The 23,823-nt window shown below is 42.1% G+C and overlaps 1 protein-coding gene across 1 annotated transcript in view; it reads left to right on the top strand.

Annotated features, from left to right (window-relative positions):
• The first annotated feature begins 3,007 nt into the window (after nt 1–3,007).
• Nucleotides 3,008–23,823, top strand: part of LOC145346758 (nocturnin-like) — a 29,007-nt gene continuing 8,191 nt past the window's right edge. Inside the window, exon 1 of the mRNA XM_080194454.1 lies at nt 3,008–3,295. Coding sequence (XP_080050580.1) covers nt 3,064–3,295 — 232 coding nt within the window. The 5' untranslated portion in view covers nt 3,008–3,063. The remainder of the gene's footprint in view (nt 3,296–23,823) is intronic.

The following is a 23,823-nucleotide window of genomic DNA, read 5'->3' as shown; positions in this document are numbered from 1 at the left end:
AACCTACAGACAGCCCGGCAACAATGACAGCTACAGAGAGCATGATTTTTAAAAAACTCTTAAAGGTACACTAATGTCAAACCATGCATAACTTCCCTCCATTGTCCTTGAGTGGATCTACTCTTTCTCTTGCTATCCTCTTGCTCCTCATATATGCATATAAAGCCTTGACATTCTCCTCGACCCTGTCTGCTAAAGGCATTTCATGGCCCCTTTTATCTCTCTTAATTCCACGTTTAAGTTCCTTCCCATTTCACTATACTCCTCAAGGGTTTGTCAGTTTTTAGACGTCTAGACCTATCACATGCTTCCTTTTGCCTCTTGATTAAGCTTACAATTTCCCTTGTTGTCCACGGTTCCTGTATCCTGCCATTTCTATCCTTTATTTCTGTGGGGACATACCTGTCGTGCACTTCAATCAACTGGCCTTTAAAAGTCTCCCACATGCTCGACATGGATTTGCCCTCAAATAGCCACTTCCAATCCATGTTCCCCACTTTCTGCCTAATTTGGATACAATTGGTCCTCACCCAATTAAGCATTCTCACCCAAGGATCATTCTTGTACTCATTCATGGCTACCAAAATTTTACGGAATTACGGTTGGTAAGACCAAAATGCTCCCCCAACGAAACATAGATCACCTGGCTCGGTTCATTCCCCAATACCACCTCCCTGGTTGAACTGTCAACATACAGTACCAAAAAGTCTTCCTGGTCACATCTAACAGAAGATGTTAAGGCCCCAGCTGTTTATTCCCTTGCCTCCCACAGTAACCTAGGATAGATCCCATCTGGCCCCAGGGTCTTGTCCTGCTTAATACAATTTAGGATACTCAACATTTCCTCCTTCGATATAGTGACATTCTCTAAAGCGTTCACACATCTATTCCTGGCCTCAACATCTGTCTCATCCTTCTCCTTGGTGAATACCAATACAAAGTACTCATTAAGCATCTCATTCACTTTCTGTGGTTCCACTGTTATGGTTTAGGTCAGAAACTCTCTCCATCCAAGCCCCTGGCTGTAAGGGAGTCCCAGTCAATATGGAGGAAGTTAAAGTCACCCAGCACAACTACCCTGCTTTTTTCACACCTTGTCAGTATCTTCTGGAACTGCCCTGAAGTGCAGCAAAGTGAACTGAGTATTGTATACAATTGGGTTTTTTTAATTTAGCTTATCCATTCTCCATGCAAATATATTTACTAATTGTGTTCTTTCTTTGTGGCATTCTCTCCCTTTATGGAGGATGCAGCATTGAATGGGAGCTATGAGGGGAATAGTGAATTTTTTTACTGATCTTCCAAATCAATAGGAATTATAAAAAATTATTCCAAACAATTCACTTGAGCTTTCCTATATCCCAACATTTTTAACTAAGGCCTTTAAAATAAGGTTTCAGAAGGTGACAACATAAAATGGATGATACTTTTATTTAAGAATTCAACTTCAGGTGTTGGTTTTAAAAGCAAAATGTGATCATATTATTGTGTTGTATCATAGAATCCCTACAGTGCAGAAAGGGGCCATTCAACCCATCGAGTCTGCACTGACCACAATCCCACCCAGGTTCTATTCCCGTAACCCCACATATTTACCCTGCTAATCCCCCAGATACTAAGGGGCAATTTAGCATGGCCAATCAACCTAACCTGTTCATCTCTGGGCCGTGGGAGGAATCCAGAGCACCTGGAGGAAAACAACACAGACACAGGTAGAACATACAAACTCCGCACAGACAGTGGCCTGAGGCTGGAATTGAACTCGCATCCCTGGCGCTGTGAGGCAGCAGTGCTAACCACTGTGCCACCATGTATGACCTTGTTGCTGGACTTGCTACAAAATACTTATCCTGAAAAACAGAAAGTAAAAAGGTTACGGATTAAATTGATCAGTAAAAGGTCACTCTGTCCAGAATGTTAGCATGACTACTATGGGCAGCACAGTGGTTAGCACTGCTACCTCACAGTACCAGGGACCTGGGTTCAGTTCTGGCCTCGGGTCACTGTCTGTGTGGAGTTTGCATTTTGTCTTTGTGTCCGTGTGGGTTTCCTCTGGTTTCCTCCTCCAGTCCAAAGATGGATAGCTTAGGTGGATTGGCAATGATAAATTGACCCTGAGTGTCAGGGGCATTAGCTAGGGTTAAGGGGATTGGGCCCGGGTGGGATTGTTGTCGGTACAGGCTCGATGGGCTAAATGACCTCCTTCCACATTGTAGGAATTGTGATTAAATATCCTGATAAATTTAGCTAGTACTCTCCTTTCAGGGGTACTCCTCCATCTATTAGCACTAATTAGCACTGTCTACCATAGCCAGTCTGCCAGTGACTGACTTCAGTAACTGGATGGTTTTAACTGGCTAAACTTCAACATGGAAACATCCCACGTGCACCTTGACAGGGTAGTGGAGCGCAAACAATTCGTGTCAGCTAAATTGAAATATCAAGCAGGTATTCCTGCACATCCCTCTTTTATTAACTTCAAGATAACATTTTTAATTGGTGAAATGTTCACAAAATTGTGTCTTTTCCTTGAAACATTAGTGTTTACCTGGCATGATAGAGACAACAACGCCTACACGACATCGAGTGGCGGTGCGGCTGCGCGTCTCAGCCAGGGTGATGCTGGGAGCGAAGCGGCCGCACCTGCGCGGCACAGGGTGGTGCTGGGAGCGGGGCGGCCACGCCTGCGCGTCACAGGGTGATGCTAGGAGCAGGGCAGCCACGCCTGCATGTTACTGGGGTGATGCTGGAAGCGTGTAATAATTGTGCCTGCGCGTCACGGGGTGGTGCTGGGAGTGGGTCTGTCGTTCCTGAGCGTCATAGTGTGGGGGCGGGGGCGTATCAATGTGTGTCGGTAGGGGTGGGGCAGTTGCGCTTGTGTGTCACAGTGTGGCGTTGAGTGGCAGCGCTTGCGTGTGATGGGAGGGGCGAGGCGGTGGCGCCTGCGCAATACGAAGGGGGAGGTGTGGGCCGGCAGTTGGCCGGCCGGCCGGCGGGCGGAGTGATTCACTCAGTCTCACTGTCTTCTAGCGGCTGAAGGAAGGTGGATAGTAAGAGCAGTCTATGCGGCCGGTAATGTTTCGGGCACCGTCTCGGCTGTGCGCAACGTTCCGCCAGCGGGATCTGCTGCAGCTCATGTCCGGCTCTTCGCCCGCCTTCCGGCGCCGGGGTGCCCCGCTCCGGAAAGCCGACTCGGCAGCGGGCGCCTGTGAGGTTAACACACATGTGGGAGCGGCCCCGGTGATGGCTGGAGGAGCGGTGGGGACCGGGGGAGTAACGGCCGGCGCGGCGGCGGGTGAGTAGGGGCCGCCCAGGACAGAGAGTGCGGGGGGGGTGGAAATAGAGGCTGCTGGGCTGAGGGGGACGATCATGGGGGCGACAACCCCGCCTGAATCAGAGAGAGTGAGTGGTGGTGGGGTGGGCAATCATTCTCTGGGATCTACTGAATGAATAATTATTTTTCCCTCATCGGGGAAATGGTCTCTTTAACTGGAATGGGTTTAAATCTTTGGGAGTCAACCTTGCCCTTCACCCTTTACATCATTCAGGAAAGTTTGGGTGAAGAGGGGAGGGGAGGTTCCCTGACAGCCTACCGTTACACCCGAATTTTTCAAACCCCCTGGGGGTGGTTCCAACGCTTCGGTGAGATTCACAGATTGTCCTGTCTCCTCAGATGCTGCACTTGTTGCTCTGTTTTGCTCTTGGTTCTAATGGAAAACTCTTTTCCCCAGACATTTCTGGGGTGGCACTGTGGTTAGCACTGCCGCCTCACAGTGCCTGGCTTGGGTCACTCTGCAGAGTCTCCACGTTCTCCCTGTGTCTGTGTGGGTTTCCTCCCACAGTCCAGATGATGTGCTGGTTAGGTGCAGTGGCCATGCTAAATTTTCCCTTGGTGTCCCTAAACAGGTGCCGGAATGTGGTGACTAGGGGATTTTCACATAACTTTATTGCATGTTATTGTAAGCCTAATTGTGACACTAATAAATAAACTTTAGTTTTTGAAACTTAACGTGACTGCATAGCTGGTGATATCAACAGTTGAGGTTGGGGGAAATGGACTTATTGTTGGAAGTCTATCCTCATTTGAAGAGAGTACCCAGATGAATAAACTGGAACAGCAATGTTCAACTTTTACGGGGTGTCTTGACAAATACATTAATAGGATGTGAATAGAGGGATATGGTCTCAGAAAGATAGGGAGTTTTAGTTAAATCTGGCAGCATGGGTAGTGCAGGTGTGGAGGACCGAAGAGCCTGTTCCTGTGCTGTAATTTTCTTTGTAATCTAAATCTGTAAGCTGCAGACTCTTAGAAACCTCTTTTTGATGCTTCCCTTTACTGTTTTAAGTTTTTGTACCAAGTTTTTTTGACTTTATGGATAAGGAGACAATGTACTATAGCAGAATGACTGAAATGTCACCAATTGCTTTGGTCTGGTTCTGCTATGAAAAATGTTTCAAGTTTTTCAAGGGCAGAGTTTTTTAATTTTTGAAAGGGGTAATGAAAATGGAACTTTAAATGCTTTTTAAAAAGTTTGAAAGAGAATGATAGGCTTACTAAACCATTGATTTATAGCACGTGATGGGGTCTTGATGACTAGCTACAACATGTTTTCCAGCATGAATCAACTGTGTCACATAACCTGCAGAGTACAGTAATGACAACTCTGTGTAGGCAGCAAAATGGGAGCAGAAAGCACACCCCAGCTAGTTTCCAGTCTGTACATTAAATCTGTGAATTGTTTCAATTATTTAATGTGTGCACTGCTGTTGTGCTTTATTTACCACAAAGTTACTGGCAGGATAATCTTTTGAAGGGGGTGATGCAAATGTTTTCACCCATTTCACAGACATAGCATGCATTGTTATAACTATGGTTCCTTTTAGTGGGTGCCCCCTCCATTTTAAAATCAAGCCAAAAACAACAGATAAATCTTCCATATATCCATTGAAATTCAAATATTTAAATTAGTACTGAGAAAAATGCCAAAAAGCTGAATACTTAACCAGCTGAGCATTTACAGCATTTTCTGTCTTCAAGGAAAATGTGTTAATATAAGAGTATTGATCGGCAAAGAGATCTGTGTGTACAGGTGCACAGGTCACTCAAAGTCTCAATGCAAGTGGAGAAGGTAGCAAAGAAGGCATACGGCATGCTTGCCTTCATCGGCTGGGGCATTGAGTTTAAAAATTGGCAAGTCATGTTGCAGCTTTATAGAACCTTATGCCACATTTGGAAAATAGTGTTCAATTCTGGTCACCAACTAACAGAAGGATGTGGAGGCTTTGGAGAGGGTACAGAAAAGATTTACCAGGATGTTGCCTGGTATGGAGGGCATTAGATATGAGGAGAGGTTGGAGAAATTTGGTTTGTTCTCACTAGAACAACAGAGGTTGAGGGGCGACCTGATAGAAATCTATAAGATTGAGGGGCATGGACAGGGTGGAAACTTTTTCCCAGGTTAGAAGAGTCAGTTACTAGGGGGCACAGGTTTAAGGTGCGAGGAGCAAGATCTAAAGGAGATGTACGAGGCAGATTTTTTTAGACGGTGGTGGGTGTCTGGCACTTGATGCCAGGGGAGGTAGTGGAAGCAAATATGGTAGTGACTTAAGGGGCATCTTGACAAATACATGAATAGGACAGGAATAGAGGGATATGGTCCCAGAAGGGTAGGGGGTTTTAGTTAAGTCAGGCAGCATGGGCGGTGCAGGCATGGAGGGCCAAAGAGCCTGTTCCTGTGCTGTAATTTTCTTTGTATAGCCAAAGTGAATGTTTCTCATTCCCCTATCAATATCAAAGATATATTCTAAAATGGCTCATGCTCCTTTCTGAAAAAGGTTTCAACTACACGTGGAACCTGTAAAATAGACACCTAAGAAATTTACAACAAGTTAGTCCTTCTTGTTTAGGTGTCTTTATTTTTTAATATGGCCATTGTCAACTGGGTGATTCTCAGATTGCAGGATTGGCTGAGAGTCCTGCGGTGTTTCTTTGTTTCACTCTCACCAGTGGTGGTAGTTCACTCTGTGACAGTGCAGTTCTGTTTCCTCTTTGAGTTTTCAAGTTCATTTCCATTAAAGAAGTGAGGTGTTCCTGGAATCAAGTTTGTTTATTTGTCAGTGTCACAAGCAGGCTTACGTTAACTCTGCAATGGAGTTACTGCGAAAATCCCCTAGTCACCACACTCCAGCACCTGTTCAGGTACACTGAGGGAGAATTTAGCATGGCCAATGCACGTAACCAGCATGTCTTTCGGAATGTGCAAACTCCATGCGGTGACCAAGCCAGGAATTGAACACTGTCCTTGGCGATGTGCGGCAGTAGTGCTAACCACTGTGCTACCCTACTATGCCATCCCACATTCACAACCTGCATTGGGTAAGACACCAGGAAATCTATGCTGCTGCTTGGCTTCACTGGTTACTGGGATCTTGTTGTAAGTAGTACAATCCATCCGATGACTTAAACTAAACTAACCACACAGCATGTGCTATACCAGTCAAACTATTATTCTTCAAGTTAACCATGGATTCCCTAAGAGCACAGAAGTAGTTGTTCAGCCCATTGAATCTAAGCCAACTCTCCGAAAGAACATCTTATCCAACCCCCTCCTTCCTAATGCACATTTACCATGGCTAATCCACCTAACCTACACATCTTTGAACACCAAAGGGCAATTTTAGCACGGCCATTCCATCTATTTGAGAGGTCCAGAGCTTTCAAAACTGCCTTACTACCAAACAATCTTGATATGCATGTTTCTTGGCTTTCTATTTGTTATATCACTTCCAATCTGTAAGTAATATCTCTGGCTAGTTTTATTTCAAGTTCAGAGTTTCTTCATCACTTGTATTTGATGACTTTCATTAATATAGTATGTATCACAACCTCAGGATATCCCAAAGTACTTTACAATCAATAAGCAATGTATTGTAAGGTAGGAAACAATGTACGAATGTATTGCAAGATGGACAGCCAATTTTCACATGGCAAAGCTGTACAAATACCAGTTTGTAATGACCAGGTCATTAATTTTAGTAATATTGTTTGAATATTGAATATCGGATAGGGCACTGGGGAGTCCCCACACTCGGTCTTTGAATTGTGCTATGGGAATCTTTTATGATCACCTGAGAGAGAATGGGTGCTTAGTTTAATGTCTTGGCTGAAAGATGAGAGCTGTAGGAATGGCAACAGGAACTGGCAAGCTCCCAAATGAGATGCCCACATCCTGATGCCTATGGGACATGCTACTTTTTTTCAAAGTGAGGCTGGAGGTGGAGCCAGGATCTTGCTTGCTGTAGTTAACTGTCTGTTAAGATCCTTAAGGAACTTGCTAATAGGCTGGTGAGAACGAGAAGGCAATTTTCAATTTAAATTGCAAAAACAAAACAGTTTGCACATTTGTGCACAGCTGTGAAGTTGGATGTGAGGAGCAGTTAGATAGTTCTTTGAGCAAAAATTGTCACTAAGTAGGGTTTTTTGTGTGAGATTGGATGTAGTGTCTTTTAGTTAGCCACTTTCTTTGCAAACTGCTAGCCCTCTGATATTGTGCTTCCTGTCTCCTGCAAGACAAGGATAGGTGCCATCCACACTGCTGCGTCTCTTTGAGGATCATGCTGTACAGACAGCTCCCACTTCCTGGCAAGGCTAGGTGCCACTAATTGGTGTCAAGTTCACTGGCCAAGTTAGTGCATCCTCACTTACAGATTGCAATGCAGATCTGGGAGCTTGAAAATTATCTAGGAGCCAGGTTCCTTCACCCAGAATGAAAATCAAGCCCAATGTCTCTGACAGCGTAGCACTCCCTCAGTGCTGCACTGGAAGTGTTAGCTTTTGTGCTCAAAGTCCCTGGAGTGGGGTTTGAACCCACAACCATCTGACTCTGACAAGAGCCTTGCACTTTATTTAGTAAGACCCAGATTTGGTTCCTGAATTCTGCTGAATCATCTAATCTCAGTTTGGATGCCGTATTGGTACTATGATTGGATTCAATATCCGGTGTTAGAGAAAACTGAGATAATTACATTATAACCAAAGTTCCCTTTTCTCATTCATGTTATGTGACTTGTGTTCAGGTTTTTTGAGCTAAGTTGTGATGCGTTCTGTGGTGAAATAATCTGTTGACACATGGAAAAATAGTCACATGGGTGAGAAACTTAAAATCACAGTATCACGATATACTGGCTACTCCAGGATATGACTTAAACTATAGGGAGGATTAGATAACATTTGTTTTTTACCTTTTGATTCCACTTGATAGTATGCATTTCCTTTCGATAAATTTTTATGACTTGGCTACGCGTGTGGTAATGAGTGATTGCCCCAATCTGTTCTTTATGATTTAACTGTTTATACAATAATGAATTGCTGCTGTGCAAGTTCTCAGCTCGCTAGTTGTATGCTTGTGAAAATTTGTTCTTTTCCTCCTACCCTCAAGGCCCCCCCCCATCCCACCCACAAATATTTTAAAAGTATAGTTACTATGTGTTTGGTTCTATTTCTCTCAAATTAATTAGTAGTTATACTTGAAAAGTATGTAGGGATGGAAATCTGTTATTCTTTAAAATGGCATGTGAATTTATACTAAATCGTATGGTGCAGTTCTTTATTACTTCATGGGATATAAACATCGCTGCTACACTCAGCATTTATTTCTCATGTCTAATTGCCCCTGACAAGGTGGTGGTGAGCTGCCATCTTGAATCATTGAAATCTGTGATGTTGGTACATTGAGTGTAATAGCTTGAACATTTTATACATGGGCATTATAATTCACAAATTTACAACACAGCGCTGGTGGTTCAGCCCAGCATGCCTTCTAAACCTGTACCCGTCTGAAGCTCTATGTTTAAATCTGGCCAGTTGATTTTCTGTGCCACAATACTGAAAAGGCTCTAATCAGTCGCAAATCATATCCTGTTTCACTGTCAAAGGAAAGCTATATACTTCCTTTTCTTTTTGAACCTATCTGTAATCTCCAGGACAGGAGGCCACACCATTCTTCCATAATGCACCACCTCTACTGCACAACTCAACCTGTTTCCATTCTTATCTAATTACACCAAAGAATCACTCAATTGCTTCTCTTCCTGTCTTCATACCATTACCTGTAGTGTTCTTCAACCCTTCCTATTTCTCATGCAGATGCTGTCCCTCAGCAGCAACATCCCAATATACTCAATTTCCACAATGATGATGCTTAGCTGTACCTCACTAAACCTCTCTCAATTGTCAGGTTGCTTGTCTGACATCAAGTACTGGATGAACACAATTTTTTTCCAGATAAACATTGTAAGGATCAAAACCATCGTCTTCAGTCCCTACTGCAAACTCAATTCCCTCACCCTGCTACCAAACTGTCTGAGGCTGAACCAGACTGTTCACAACTTTAGTTAGCCTGACTCTGAGGTGAGCTTTTAACCCTGCCATCCCTGTATACCATCTCCCTGCTGTGTCTCAGCTCATCTGCCGAAATTCTCATCTGTGGCTTTTTTTATCTCTAGACTTGACCATTCCAACCCATTGCTTTGTGAACTTCCATGACATTGAGGTAATTGAAAATTTTGCTACCCACATCATTTGTTGCACCAAGTCCCTTTCACTTGTCATATTTTTGCTTGCTGACTTGCATTGGATCCCAGTTAAGCAATGTCTCAATTTTAAGATTTTGTTTTCAGATTTCATAGTGGCCACAGCACCCCCACCAACCCACCCCACCCCTGCCAAACACAACCACCACCACCAAAAGATATCAGTACTCCTTTATTTCTAGCTTCTTGCAGATGCCTGATTTTAAACACTGTACCTTTGGCTGTGTCATCAGCTGTCTTGGCCCTATGAGCTGAAACTCCATTGTTACACCCCTCCATCTCTGTCCCACTTTAAATTACGCCACAGAACTTAGCCCTCGCACCAGACCTGTGGTCATCTGCTCTGATACCTCCTTATGTGGTTGAATTTTATTTGATTACACTCTTGAAAAGCCCATTGGAACACTTAGTGTTTAAGCACTTTGTACAAATAATAGTTATTGTTATCCTGTAAAGGAACCATTCACTTAGTCTTTCTTTGCTCTTTCCTCCACATTTTTCTAATTTTAAAATATTTATCCACTTTTCTTAAAACTATTCAAACAGTCTGCTGATAGCATATGCCGTGTCTTAACAAACTCTCTATTTTAATTGTTTTCCCAATTTCTTTGCTCTGGTGATAAAGATTTATCACCAGAACTCTGCTCTTTATACACTTCATTTCACTTTTTAACAATGCTGCTTCTTCCCTCCAGTATCTCTCTTGTAGTAAATGTCAGCTAATAGCATTATATTGCCAATCTGCTGGCCTGTCTGACTTTGTGAAGTTGCTCATAATCCTTTTCCTAGCCAACTTGTACCTTTTTTATTTTATCTGCAAATTCTGGCAACGTTCCTCAAATTTTATTTCCAGACCTCAATGGAAAAAAAAACGATGACTTTAACAGACATCCCCTAAAGGACATAAAACAGAAAAGGCTCGAAATATTCAGCAAGTCTGGCAGCATCTGTGGCAAACCAATGCTGCCAGACCAGCTGGGTATTTCCAGCATTTTCTTTTTTATTTCCAGCATGTACAGTGTTTTGTTTCCATCTCCATAAAGAACACTGACTACTCATACTGCTGGACGGCACTGTGGCACAGTGGTTACTAGCACTGCTGTCTCACGGTGCCAGGGACTTGGGTTTGATTCCTGGCTTGGATGACTGTGTGGAGTTTGCAAGTTCTCATTATGTCTGCATGGGTTTCCTCTGGGTGCCCAACTTTCTTCCACAGTCCAAAGATGTGCAGGTTAGGTGGATTGGCCATGCTAAATTGCCCCTTAGTTCCCAAGGAATATAGGTCAAGGGGAAGTAGCAGGGTAAATGCACAGGGTTGCAGATCTAGGGAGGGGCGGCTGAGCCTCGGCAAGATGCTGTGTTGGAGGTTCGGTGCAGACTTGATGGATAAATGGTTTCCTTCTGCACTATAGGGATTCTATACTCTTCTGTTTTCAGCACTCTCGCCTGTTTCTGTCCAGGCAGCCACATTCCTTTGAATGTATCATGCATCTTCACTTTGTCAATCTCTTGCATAGCTCTTTCTGATAGTTTGTGAAAATTGATAAATATTGTTTCCTTTATCAATTATTTCCTCAAAGATGCAATAAAAGAATAAAAAGAGAAAGTGGCAACATAGATATGAAATTGGCTAACTGCCGGGAAGCAAAAGTGGTGAATGATCAGTAGAGGCATAGAGTACAACCTTGAAAAAATTCTGGATCAGCCCCAGCTGAAGTATTTATCCAATCCTAGATGTCACACTTTAGGAAATATGTATGAAATCTTTAGAGTACAGAAAAGATTTGTGAGAATAGCTCCCAGGATGAGGGGATTAAGGGTTATGGGGAGAGGGCCGGAAAGTGGAACTGAGCCACGACAGATCAGCCGTGATCTTATTGAATGGCGGGGCAGGCTCGAAGGGCCAGATGGCCTACTCCTGCTCTTATTTCTTATGTTCTTATGTAACATCCATTCTGTGGACAGATTAGATGAGCTGGAAATGTTTTGATTTGATATATTATTGTCATATATTAATATAAAGTGAAAAGTATTGTTTCTTGTGTGCTGTACAGACAAAGCATACCGTACATAAAGAAGGAAAGGAGAGGGCGCAGAATGTCGTGTTAGTGATAGCTAGAGTGTAGAAAAAGATTGTTTGCCTTAGAAAAGAGAAAGTTGAAAAGAGATTTGATAGTGTTCAAAATCACAAATCCAGACAAAGTAGATAGGGAGAAATGTTCCCTTTGGGGGAAAGATCAAGAAGCAGAGTTCACCAATGATTGGCAAAGGAACCAACAGCAACTTGAAAAACCGTTAGTCAGCAGGCTATGGGGACTTGAAACTGAATTGCTGTTACGAAGAATAAGCATGAACATGATGGGCTGATTAGCCCCCTTCTGTGTTGTAATCATTCTTTGAGCATTCCCTGGCATGTCAATCATTACTTTTTTTTACTAATTTATGATGATTACTGTTAACCAACCTATGTCTTTATCAGAGAATATCAGTTTTGTCACAGCTTTATGATTGATCCACCCTTGGCTTCTTTTTGAACAGTGGTATTACGTTGACAATTTGCAGATCATAGAAATTGAAGGACGATATTTGGTCAATTGTGCCTGTATTGCCTCTTTGACAGAGCAGTTGTGCTTTGCCCAAGTCCCAGCTCTTTATCTGCAACTCTAATTATCAAGCCCTTAGCCCAACTTTGATCAAAACCTTTAGACTCCCCTCAGCATTCTAGGAAGCGCTCACTGGTCTGGAGCTTTGAGTTATTCTAACTTTATTAGCTATCTTACTGAATTGTTCATTACAATCCTCCTGTGCCCTTTTATTTGTGCTATCACATTCTTACATTGACTGAATTCCAGGGTCAGACTGGATCTCCAGGTGGGTCCCGCTTCTTTTGGCCTCTGTCCACTGTACTTCTGCCAGGTCACAGAGGAGTCACTTCCTCACTGCTGTCCTTGTTTTACAGCTAGTGGAAATTTTGCTCCAAGTAAGGCTGTGTGGAAATTGTTGGGGAAGTATTAGACCCTTCCACCACTCCTCATTGTGAGTTGATCTGCTGGACCCCTGAATTTCACTACTTTTAATGCGTTTTGCATTGATCAGCAAGAGCCAAATAATTAAATGAATTTCCCCTGGGTACTGTTGATTAGATTGTAAATATGACTGATTATGCATTGAAGGTTGGGAATTGTCTGGTAATATTTCTGCCACCTGAGAAATAATAGTTAATAACTGAGAATATGAAGTGCTGATGCTATCAGAATGTAACATTACACATAAAGCTCAGTGAGCATTGCTGGCCATAGTCCACTGAGGCTCCATGCCTTCAGCAGTCTTGAGGTTAATTTGAGAGCAGAGAGCATTGAGTTCATGGCAACCATGTTGTGCAAATTATGTAACTAATTCATTCAGAATGTGAAGATCAGTGTGTGGTAAATGGTTTCTTGGCATTGGTTTAACATTATGAACAACCCAGCCAGCAGTGTGCACAGTGCAAAATTTAGAATTAATACTTTCTTCCTAGGAGATAAATTATCTGATGGAGAAGATTATTGAAAGGTAAAGTTCTGCATATCAGCTGTTTGCAAACTAAACTTTACAATGATCTCTGGATATTTTCAGTGTTTATCAAAAAAAGGATAGGGCAGAACTGAGCCCAGTTTTGTTGTATTGTTGATGGAGGAGCTGGTTGGACTTGTAAACCTGAAACCTGTGGTGGTGAGATGAGAAATGTTGGACTTTAATGTATGAACAAAATAGTCATGATTATCTTCTTTCTCCCTTCTCTTAAAGTGAAAGCAGATGGCTTTATAATCCACTTTTCCCACTTAGAATGTAGCAAGGAGAAGTGTACTTCATTCCAAAAGATCCACTTGTTTGTTAACTATTAATATGTGAAGCCATTCTGAAATGCAGCAATTTATTTTCTCAAATAATAATCTAATTTGTATAGAGCATGCAAAGACTTCCATCGACTGACAGTTTTCATTTAGTCTTTCCTGTTTGGAGATTTTTTTGATTTGAGGGGTGGGGGGGGGTGGGGGTTAAGTTTTCAGTTTAAGCACTTTCATAAAGCAAGCCTATAAGAAGACCAATGACTTTGAATGTCTCTTTAAACAATGTGAGAGTTCCTTTGGTTGTTGAAAGCAGAACCTTTCTGCAGTATGTGTAACTAATTGGTAATGTGTTCAAGGTACTGTACTCCCAATAGAGAGGCCTTGATATTGTCAGTCATATACTCTGCACAAGGACAGTGTTGTACAGAAGTTGTTCAATATCAGTATTTCACTGTCACTGGAATAAACACTTCTTTAGAGCATTTTAAAATAAACTTAAGAAATTACCTTATAGGGGCAGGTCATTGAATGTCACAGTAGTCATCCCATCATGTGTCCCTTATCTTCAATTACTTATGTAACCGATCGGAAAATAATAACACGGTCCTTATTTCATTTCACAATGCCACAGCACTCTGCAGAGTAAAATTTTTCTGCCCTTTGTCCTAATTCTTTTGTATTTTAACCTTATTTTTAAATCCCTCAATCATTGGAAAGTCCATCTTTTTACCTTGCTCATCCCTTTTTATAATTTTAAACACCTTCATCAAATCATAAGAAATAGGAATAGAAACTTGGCACCTGGAACTTTGTCTTTCAGTAAGATTGTGGCTGATTTGTTCGTGGACTGAATCTACTTTCCTGCTTGCCCCCATAACCCTCTAACTCCCTTGTCAACCAAAAATATGTTTAACTCAGCCTTGAATATGTTTAATGACTTTCCACTACTTTCTGTGGAAAGTGTTCCAAAGGTTAGTGACCTTCTGAGAGAAGAAATTTTTCCTTATCTGTCTTAATTGGGAGACTCATTTTTTTAAACTGTGCCCTCCAGTTCCCCTGCAAGGGAAACATTCTCAAGATATTTACCATGTCAAGCCCTCTCGATCTTTTGTTTCAATAAGATCACCTTTCATTATTCTTAACGCCAATGAATAACTACTCGACCTTCCCTCAGAACAACCCCTTCATCCATTTTCTCCTATGCTGTAACAAAATACCAATTTTAGGTGTGGTAGGTTTTGACTCAGCCATGTTACATTTTGTCCCAAAAGGTACAATATAAAGGTACACTGTGTAGTGCAGTGGCAATTGGCTGCAAACTGTCAGGGCAGTTGCTTTACTGAAAGCCATTCTACAAAGTTGCTGTGTCAGCGTTGTAAAACCAGCATGCAGTAAGACCCATCCTATAAAAAAATCAACCAGAATTAAAACTAGTTCCTGTGATAAGCGGCATCTGATTTGAGGAACAGGATTAGGCCATTTAGAACCTCAAACCTTTTCCACTGTCCTGTTGGATTATGGTTGATCTGGCCCTTTCTGTCTGCCTGCCTTGGTTACCTAAACCTTGTCCCTGTCCCAACAATCTCTATCTCAAGTTCAAAATTTTTAATTGATAAAGTCTCTCAGCATTTTAGTACAAGATACAGATTTCAACTATCCCTCATTTGAAGTACTTTATGGTATCACCCATAGACCCCTTGTCCTGGACTTCTCCGCCAGAGGAAATTGATTTCCCCCGTCTATCCCATCAAATTCTTAATCATCCTAAAACACTTCAAATAGACTACCCCTTCATCTTCTATACAGAGGGAATTCAAACCTAGTCTCTACAACTTTTATCTCAATTTAGTCCTGGTGGGTGACTGTCAGGCAATGAGTTGCATTCAGGCAATTACCATACTTCCTGGGAATAAGTTCCTTATGCATGGGAGAATAATGATGACTAGATTATGCTGTCAGCTGTGTTGTAACTTCTTAACATTCTTGCATATAAAAGTTTGAATCCATGCCTATCTCTTGCCCAACATCTGTAATAGAAATTCCATTCAGCAAAGTTTATATTTAAACAAGTATCATGTGTGGGTGTGTGCTATGATTTCATGGGTGTTCACCCATAATTCAAATTGTTGTATCAATAGCACAATCCAGAACATAATACGCATGTTAATCATTCATTTGTACTTTGATCGAGATTTCTACTGCCTATCATAGATTAACACTCGCGTAGTGTAGGTGACGATGACTGGATAATTTTGGTTGGGTTCTTATGAAGTAAAATGGGAGTACTACATTGTGGTCTCAAATGTAATGCCATCATTTATATTAATTATGATTTAAAGCTGCCAAATTACTAAAATTAGTCAAATATATTGAAACTTTGTGAAATTGGAATGTGACTTATTGATTGATACTATTGATTGTGGATTTAAAAAATCTCCGCTCCTGTTTCCTAAAATAGTATTGAGTAGTTCATTTATTCGTTGATGGGAGGTGGGTGCTGCTGGACCTCTGGATTACTAGTCCGGTGGGTCACTGCCATCCCTTTGAAAAATGCCTAGACGATGAGTGCCGAAGCCTGATATGTACTAGAATTGGAGCATGAGCAGATGATGTACAGGGCTACCGTGGAGTTACTGAGTGGCAGCTGATCCTTTTTTAGAATCCTACAATTCTTCCCTTCCCCATCATTGTCAACAACTCAAATTTAAAGCCGTAGGTTTTAAACCGGTAGGGCAACCTGCTGTTGTCAATGTAAGTCACTATTTTGATGGAATATTGCATTAAAAAAAAGTCTAGGATCCACTCTGCTTAGGTGCTGTATGCTTAGAAGTAAATTGATATTAAATGTGGCAACATAAAAGCCTATGACCAGGTACGAACTGTAATTAATGAGCTGATCTTTTTCTTGAGGTTTGGAATGCTTAGGATAGAAGTTACGTTTCAGAAGTACAGACCCATTGTCATATCCCATCTGTGATATCGCTTTCAGTTCTGTTCAATGTATCTCAGAAAAGATTAGTCTTAAAATAAGATAGAGTATATTGAACAGAGACTGCAAGTGTTAAAGTAAATAGAATATGTGCTGAGTTTATGCAACTGAGTTTTTAAACATTGAAAAGTGATCAAATTGTAATCAACACAGTAGAAGGATTGATGAGAATAGAGGAGTTAATTGCTCTGATCAGGCAGGGAAATTAATAGAAAAAATACTTCGGGGTAGGATGTATGAGCATTTGGAGCGTTGCGATCTGATTAGGCATACGCAACATGGCTTTGTTAGAGGGAGGTCTTGCCTTACGAATCTGGTGGAATTCTTTGAGGAGGTGACAAAAACGGTTGACGATGGGAGAGCCGTTGATGTCGTCTATATGGATTTCAGTAAGGTGTTTGACAAAGTCCCTCATGGTAGGCTGGTAGAAAAGGTTAAGGCACATGGGATACGAGGCCAGGTAGCTAGGTGGATTGAGAACTGGCTGGGTAATAGGAGACAGAGGGTAGTGGTGGAGGGGACCTTGTCAGGCTGGAGGCCAGTGACCAGTGGTGTGCCGCAGGGCTCAGTATTGGGACCTCTCCTCTTTGTAGTATACATAAATGACTTGGAAGAGAGCGTAGGTGGTGTGATCAGCAAGTTTGCTGATGACACCAAGATGGCAGGGTTGGCGGGTACTGAACTGGATTGTCAGGTGATACAACAGGATATAGATAGGTTGGTGCATTGGGCAGATAGGTGGCAGATGGAATTTAATCCTGACAAATGCGAGGTGATGCATTTTGGAAGGAATAATGCAGAGAGGAGCTATGTGATAAAAGGTAGACAGATTAGGAGTATAGACATACAGAGGGACCTGGGAGTGCAGGTTCACAAATCCATGAAGGTTGCGTCACAAGTGGAGAAGGTTGTTAGGAAGGCGTATGGAATGTTAGCCTTTATAGGAAGGGGTATAGAGTATAAAAGCTACCGTCTAATGCTTCAGTTGTACAGAACGTTGGTTAGACCGCATTTGGAGTACTGCGTCCAGTTCTGGTCACCTTATTACCGGAAGGACATGGAGTCTCTGGAAAGGGTGCAGAGGAGGTTTACCAGGATGTTGCCTGGCATGGAGGGGCTGGGTTACGAGGAAAGGTTGGAGAAACTGGGACTTTTCTCCTTGGAAAGACAGAGATTGAGGGGGGACACGATAGAGGTATATAAGATACTGAAGGGAATAGATAGAGTTAATAGTGAGAGACTGCTCCCTAGACTGGGTACAAACACGAGAGGTCATGATTTAAGGATGAGGGGGGAGAGGTATAATTTGGAAGTGAGAGGAAGGTTCTTTACGCAGAGAGTTGTGGGGGTATGGAACGCGCTACCGAGTAGGGTGGTGGAGGCAGGAACGTTGGACTCGTTTAAGGTTCAGTTAGATAGACACATGAGTGAAACGAGGATGGAGGGTTATGGTAGGGGCTATTAAATAAGGTTAGAACCTCGGGAAACACCGGAAAAGCAGGCTTGTAAGATTAACGTTTTTGTCTTTTTATTCCGCAGGTGGAGGTCCACCTCGTGTCAAACGAGGGGCATGCACACGGTGGGTCGTGCGTGGGCTGCTCTTGGAAGTTCCGGGAGTGGCCTAGTACTTCGTGTCGGTGTGCGTGCTTGATCCTGGACCGGTAGACGGGCGCCGCAACAGCTCGGTGACTAGCACTGCTAGCTGTGCAGATACATGGATTTGGGCCTGTGTCTGTGGGAGTTTGCGCATTCTCCCTGTGGTTGCGTGGGTTTCCTCCGGGCGCTCCGGTTTCCTCCCACACCCCAAAGATGTGCTCTTAGGCTGATTGGTTTTACCAAATTGACACTATTCTCCCCTGAATCTGGCTAAGTTAGGGGTTCCATTTGTAGACATGCAGGGTAGAATAGGTGTAGGGTGATGCGGCGGCACGGGCTTGTTGGGCCAAAGGGCCTGTTTCCCATGCTGGGTTGTTCTTTGTTCTTTATTCAGAACAAAGACCCACAAGCATTCAGGACTAAAATTAGGAAACACTACACTTGTGAATAATGAAAATATGGAATTCACATTCCCTTTTTCCCTCGTTTCCCCCCTCACCTAAAATGCTTGATGCTGTCTCAATTAAAATTTATGGTCTGAACTGTCAGTAGATTTTTACTAAGTGCGGTTATGGTGGAATATGGATCAAAGGTGGGTAAATGGAATTGAGGTACGCATCAGCCATGACACCATGAATGGCAGAAAGGCAGGTGCTACATACCAATACTATGTTGTTCCACTGCTGGATGGATAGCCAGTAAGGATGCAAGTTGACACTGGAGTAATAGTCTTCCTGGTGCCAGAAACACAGTTTACAAGGAGAAACTTAAGCGTGTTAATCCAGTGTTATTTCCAGAATAGTATCCATTATCCCACACTGAAGACTTGTTTACAGGATTGGCAGGAGATCAACATTTCAGTAAAATTAACCTAACCCAGGCTTACTTGCAGATGAATGTGGGCAAGCCGTCACAGGACCTTCTGACAATTGTGATAAAAGCCTTGTTCTGGTACCAAAGATTGCCATTTGATTCACCAGCTTCTCCATTGTTTCAAAGAGTAGCGGATCAGATCCTGAGTGGACTGAGAAGAGTCCAGTGTTATCTGGATGACGACATCTTCACTTGAAGAATCCAAGACGAGCATCTTTGAAACTTGAATGCCACTCTTCAGAGATTGGAAAACCAAGGTCTGGAAATCTGCAAAGAATTGCAAGTTCTTCCAATCCTCTGAGTATTTGGGACACATGATTGACGCCACTGGCCTTCACAAACCTCCTAAGCTTAAGGCCATTACAGAAGCACCTGCACTTCAGAATATTAACCAGTTACATTCCTTCCTGAACTGTTATAGAAGATTTGTAGCAAATTTGGCAACTATTCTGAAACTATTACCTAACCTCTTGTGCCAAAAGGAAGTGGAAGTGGTCAGATCAATGCAATAACACTTTTGTGCAAAGCAAAGTGGTGTCCCTGAAACATGAAGCTCTTACATATTTTACTCTACGTTTAGTTAACTTATGCATCATCTTAGTATTAGAGCAGTTGCCTCACACGTTATGCCATCAGGTAAGAAAGCTTTTGCTTCTTGAACCCTGAGCAAGGCTGAAAGTAACTGTACACATTGAAAGGGAAGATTATGGATCTTTGGAGTAAAGAAATTCTATTAGTTCATGTATGGGAGAGAGTTTACATTGACGGACCATTATCCACTGATGACCATTTTGGAACCCCACACGGGAATTCAGCCATTAGCAGAAATAGAATTCAAAGCTGGGCATTGCTTTTGTCTGCATATAATTATGCCATTAAGTACTGACAGTCAAGTCTATATGGTAATGCAGATGGATTTTTAGGTCACTGCCAGGTAGTTGTCAGACTACTCAAGTGGGAACATCTTCTACTTTAAATAAGTACAGCGTATCTGTCACTTCTAGACAAGTGAGAAAATACAGTCAGAGGTCATGTGCTCTCAGAAGGAACGGATTTAGTTTATGAAGTAAGACTTTGGAATTAACACCTAATGTGAAACTCTTAGTCCATCAGATTGGAGTCAGTACTTTGGGGGCTTGGCGTGATCATTCCACCACTACTGAGAAAGCAGATTTAGAGAAACTACTTAAGGGCCATTGCAGAATCATATGTATGCAGGAAATAATGAGAAGTTACTTCTGGTGGCCTGAATTGGATGCGGAAATTGAAGAGAAACTAGAACATGTTCTTCCTGTGTGAAGGTAAAAACATTGCTGTATCCATGAGAATGGCCTGAAGAGTCTTGGCTACTGATGCGCGTGAATTTTGAAGGGGACGTATGTTCTTAGTAATAGCCAGTGCTCACTAAGTGGCCAGAGGTTGCTGTAATGAAATATACTTCATTGGAGGAGACTATCAAGAAACTAGAAGTAGTTAGTTGTTTTGAAGTTCCTAAAAAAAAAACTAAGTGACAATGGATGTCAATTTCTTTCAAAAGTTCCTAGCAAGCAAATGGTATCCAACATACATTTTGTCCAAACCATGAAACGTACCTTGAGAGCAACCAGTGAATAAGGTTCACTGATCGAGTGTCAACAAATTCCTACTTTGAACTTGTTTTGAACTTGTTGGAAAAGTTCAATTTAGGGGAGAGGGCAATGTTGTGTGTTTCTATTAATTCTTATTGAGCTCTGCTGTATTCATGTATTTACCAGAAATGACATCGTAAGTCCCGAATGTGGGGAAACAGGCAGAAACAGGAATTTGAAAGTATTGTAATAAAGTTCATGTCAGGATCTGAAGTGTAGTAATAAAGTTCACACCAGGTGCTGTCGTATCATGTTGTAGTGCAACATTCTTACTGAGTTAGTAATCAAAGGAAATAGCAAGAAATTGTTGCATTGTATCACACACTTTCTCCTTAGCAAATTTTATGGCTCATTTGTCTTGCTTCTGAACTTCTGGGGATTCTGTAAATGTCTGTATATAAGTTGTGCATGTTTATTGATGTCTTCTTTTAATCCACAGGTGATTTGGTCCACCTTGTTGCCCTACAAGGGGCATACACGTGGTGGGTCGTGCGAGGGCTGCTCTTGGATGTTGCTTCGAGAGTTGCCTAGCGTTTCACGTCGTTAGTGTACGCTCAAACTGGACCATCTGACGGGCAACATGACAGCTCAGTGACTATCACTGTTTGCTGTGCAGATGCATGGATTTGGGCCAGTGTCTTTGGGAATTTGCACATTCTTCCCATGCTTGCGTGGGTTTTCTCCAGGTGCTCCAGTTTCCTCCCACACCCCAAAAATGTGCTCTTAGGCTGATTGGTGTTAACAAATTGTCCCTAAATTAGTCTACCCTCAATCTTCCCCAGTAGGCGTAGACAAAGGTCATAGGTAGAAGAGGGCACTCACAATGTTAAAATGGTGGCGTGGGCTCGTTGGGCCGAAGGGCCTGTTTCCCGTGCTGTTTTGTTCTTTGTAAATGTGAGGATGGCAGGTGAGGCAAAGAAACTGATGACACTTAAACTGAAAGTCTGTTCCCTACACTCATTAGATTAGCAATATTTGATCTGGCAGGCATTGAATAGTTAATGCATTGATATTTGCCTACAATACGTGCCCAAATTCAGCTATACTTCGGAATTAACAGGATTACTTTGAGTGGCGTGTGCAAAACCACCCTTACCACTTGCATTTTGTGCCAGGTCATGTGTACTAGTATAGGCTTTGCTTTTTATTGTGGGGAGATGGAAGGAGGTAGGTTTGAGATGAGCTGATTAATATAGCATATCTAGATTTCTGTACAATGAATCACCTCTAGATGGAGCAGCTCCTCTATGTCCTTGTACAGTTTGTCTGCCCTTGAAACTGAATCTTCAGACAAGAAGCCTTCCATCTTGAGTCATTCAGGTTCTTTGCTCATTTTTTTGGGTGATCTATGCAGCCTGGTGGGTATGATGATGTTTTTTTAACACTTGCACCCTATTTCTTTCCTGCTTGCTGCCTAATAGCTATCCTTGAAGGTTGACATCAGGATAGTGGCGAAGAACTTTTTTGTTACTTGTCTGATTTGGTGTAAACATGTACTGAAAAAAGGACTTGGGTTTGGCCACATTCTTCAGTAACTTTTCAGAACAATTGCCTGTATCGAAGTTAATATTTCATTCCAATGCATGAAGGAGGAATGGGCTGCAAATAATTTGAGTTGCACTAGAGTTGAATGTGGTGTAGAAGTTGGCAATGAAATTTGCTGTTGTCGTGATCAGATCTTTTATGTAGCAACATTTAGGCTGCTAGTTATATAGATAATGAGCTAAAGTTAATAAACAATTCATTCTGATTTAACACTCTAAATTGGAGATGCAACATTTAGCCATAATTAGCTAGATGTTTCAGATTTTGAAAGAAAATGGAACTAGAGATTGTACAAATTTTTCTGTGACAATTACAAATCTTCATTTTGATAAGAAATGGGTAGAGTCTAACAGCACAGTGATTAGCGCTGGTTCAATTCCAGCCTTGGGTGATTGTGTGGAGTTTGCACATATTCCCTGTGCCTGTGTGGGTTTCCTCCAGGTGCCCCTGTTTCCTCCCACAGTCCAAAGATGTGCAAGCTAGGTGGATTGGCCATGCTAAACTGCCCCTTAGTGTCCCAAGATGTATAGATTAAATGGGTTAGCCATAGTAAATATGTGCAGTTGTAGGGAGAGGGCCTGGATAAGATACCCAGAATCAGTGCAGACTCGATGGGCCAAGTGGCCTCTTCTGCTCTGTAGTGATTCAATGAAGGTCACAAGATGTGATGCATGGCAATTCATTCACATGTATTTTAATTTTGTCGTAATTTTTTGACACTCTAGAAAATTTAGAAATCCTAATTTGGGCCTCTTCTCTCTAGGTGGACACCAAGATGTCCCTGAGTGATTGAGGCCAATGCTTAAACTATTTTTTCTGTTTTGAATCACTGCAAATATTGACACACTGTAGTGACCTCTGTCCTAAATTGCAAAAAATCGCTGTCAGCTTTCCTAATCAAAACCATGTTACTGTTAGCATAAACATGTTTAATTTGTAGATACAGCATTGGATAGAACTTGCTCGTATTTCAGCAAATATAGAAACTTGACCTGAGAAAATCACTTTCCTTCCAGGCCATGGGTGATTTGGAGACCCCAGTTTAATAATCTGATCTAGGTTAGTTCACATGCTTTCCGGGCCTTATCTCCCAGTGATGAAGCACCTGTACTTGGAAAGTTGGCTTAACATAAGTTGTGTCCTTCTGATAGCCTGATATTCAGCTCTGGTAATGTTCACAGCTCTTGGGTCAGAAGGTTGAGTTGAAGGTTGATTCAAGCGAATCCAAGTTGACACTTCAGTACAATACTGAAGGACTGATGTATGGCTTGAAGTGCTCTGTTGGACATTGAACTGAGGTTCTTTCGTCCTGTCAGGTGGACGTACAAGATCTTGTATTATTGTGAAGGAGAGGTGGGAAGTTTTGCCCACTATCCTAATCAATGTTTATCCCTCTACAACATCAATGAATCTCTTGTTGTGGGGCATTGCTGTCAGCAAATTGGCATTGCCAAGTTTCCTGCATTAGCTCTTTCTTACTGCGCTTAATACAGTTGGCCAAGGACCAATTGTGCTAGTTCTTGTATGACCCAAGATACTACAGTTTTATTTCTCCAAGGGTCTGTGAAGCTTGCAGAAGTATTTTTTACATGGCTCAAGCAATTATACAGCTCCTATTATATTTAAGATGGCATTTGCTTGATGTGAATTGGAGTACCTCTATCTGTTGTCTTTAGTTGAATGCTAATTAGAATACATAGATGGAGTGTCTGTGCTTGCGTTTTTTAATAAAGAAAAACTAAGTGGTAAATGCAAATTAAATAGATTCTAA

The sequence above is a fragment of the Carcharhinus amblyrhynchos genome, chromosome 1 (genome assembly GCF_965287045.1).
Source record: "Carcharhinus amblyrhynchos chromosome 1, sCarAmb.v2.hapA, whole genome shotgun sequence".
In the NCBI taxonomy this organism is placed as follows: domain Eukaryota; kingdom Metazoa; phylum Chordata; class Chondrichthyes; order Carcharhiniformes; family Carcharhinidae; genus Carcharhinus; species Carcharhinus amblyrhynchos.
This window is presented reverse-complemented; position numbering and strand designations above follow the sequence as displayed.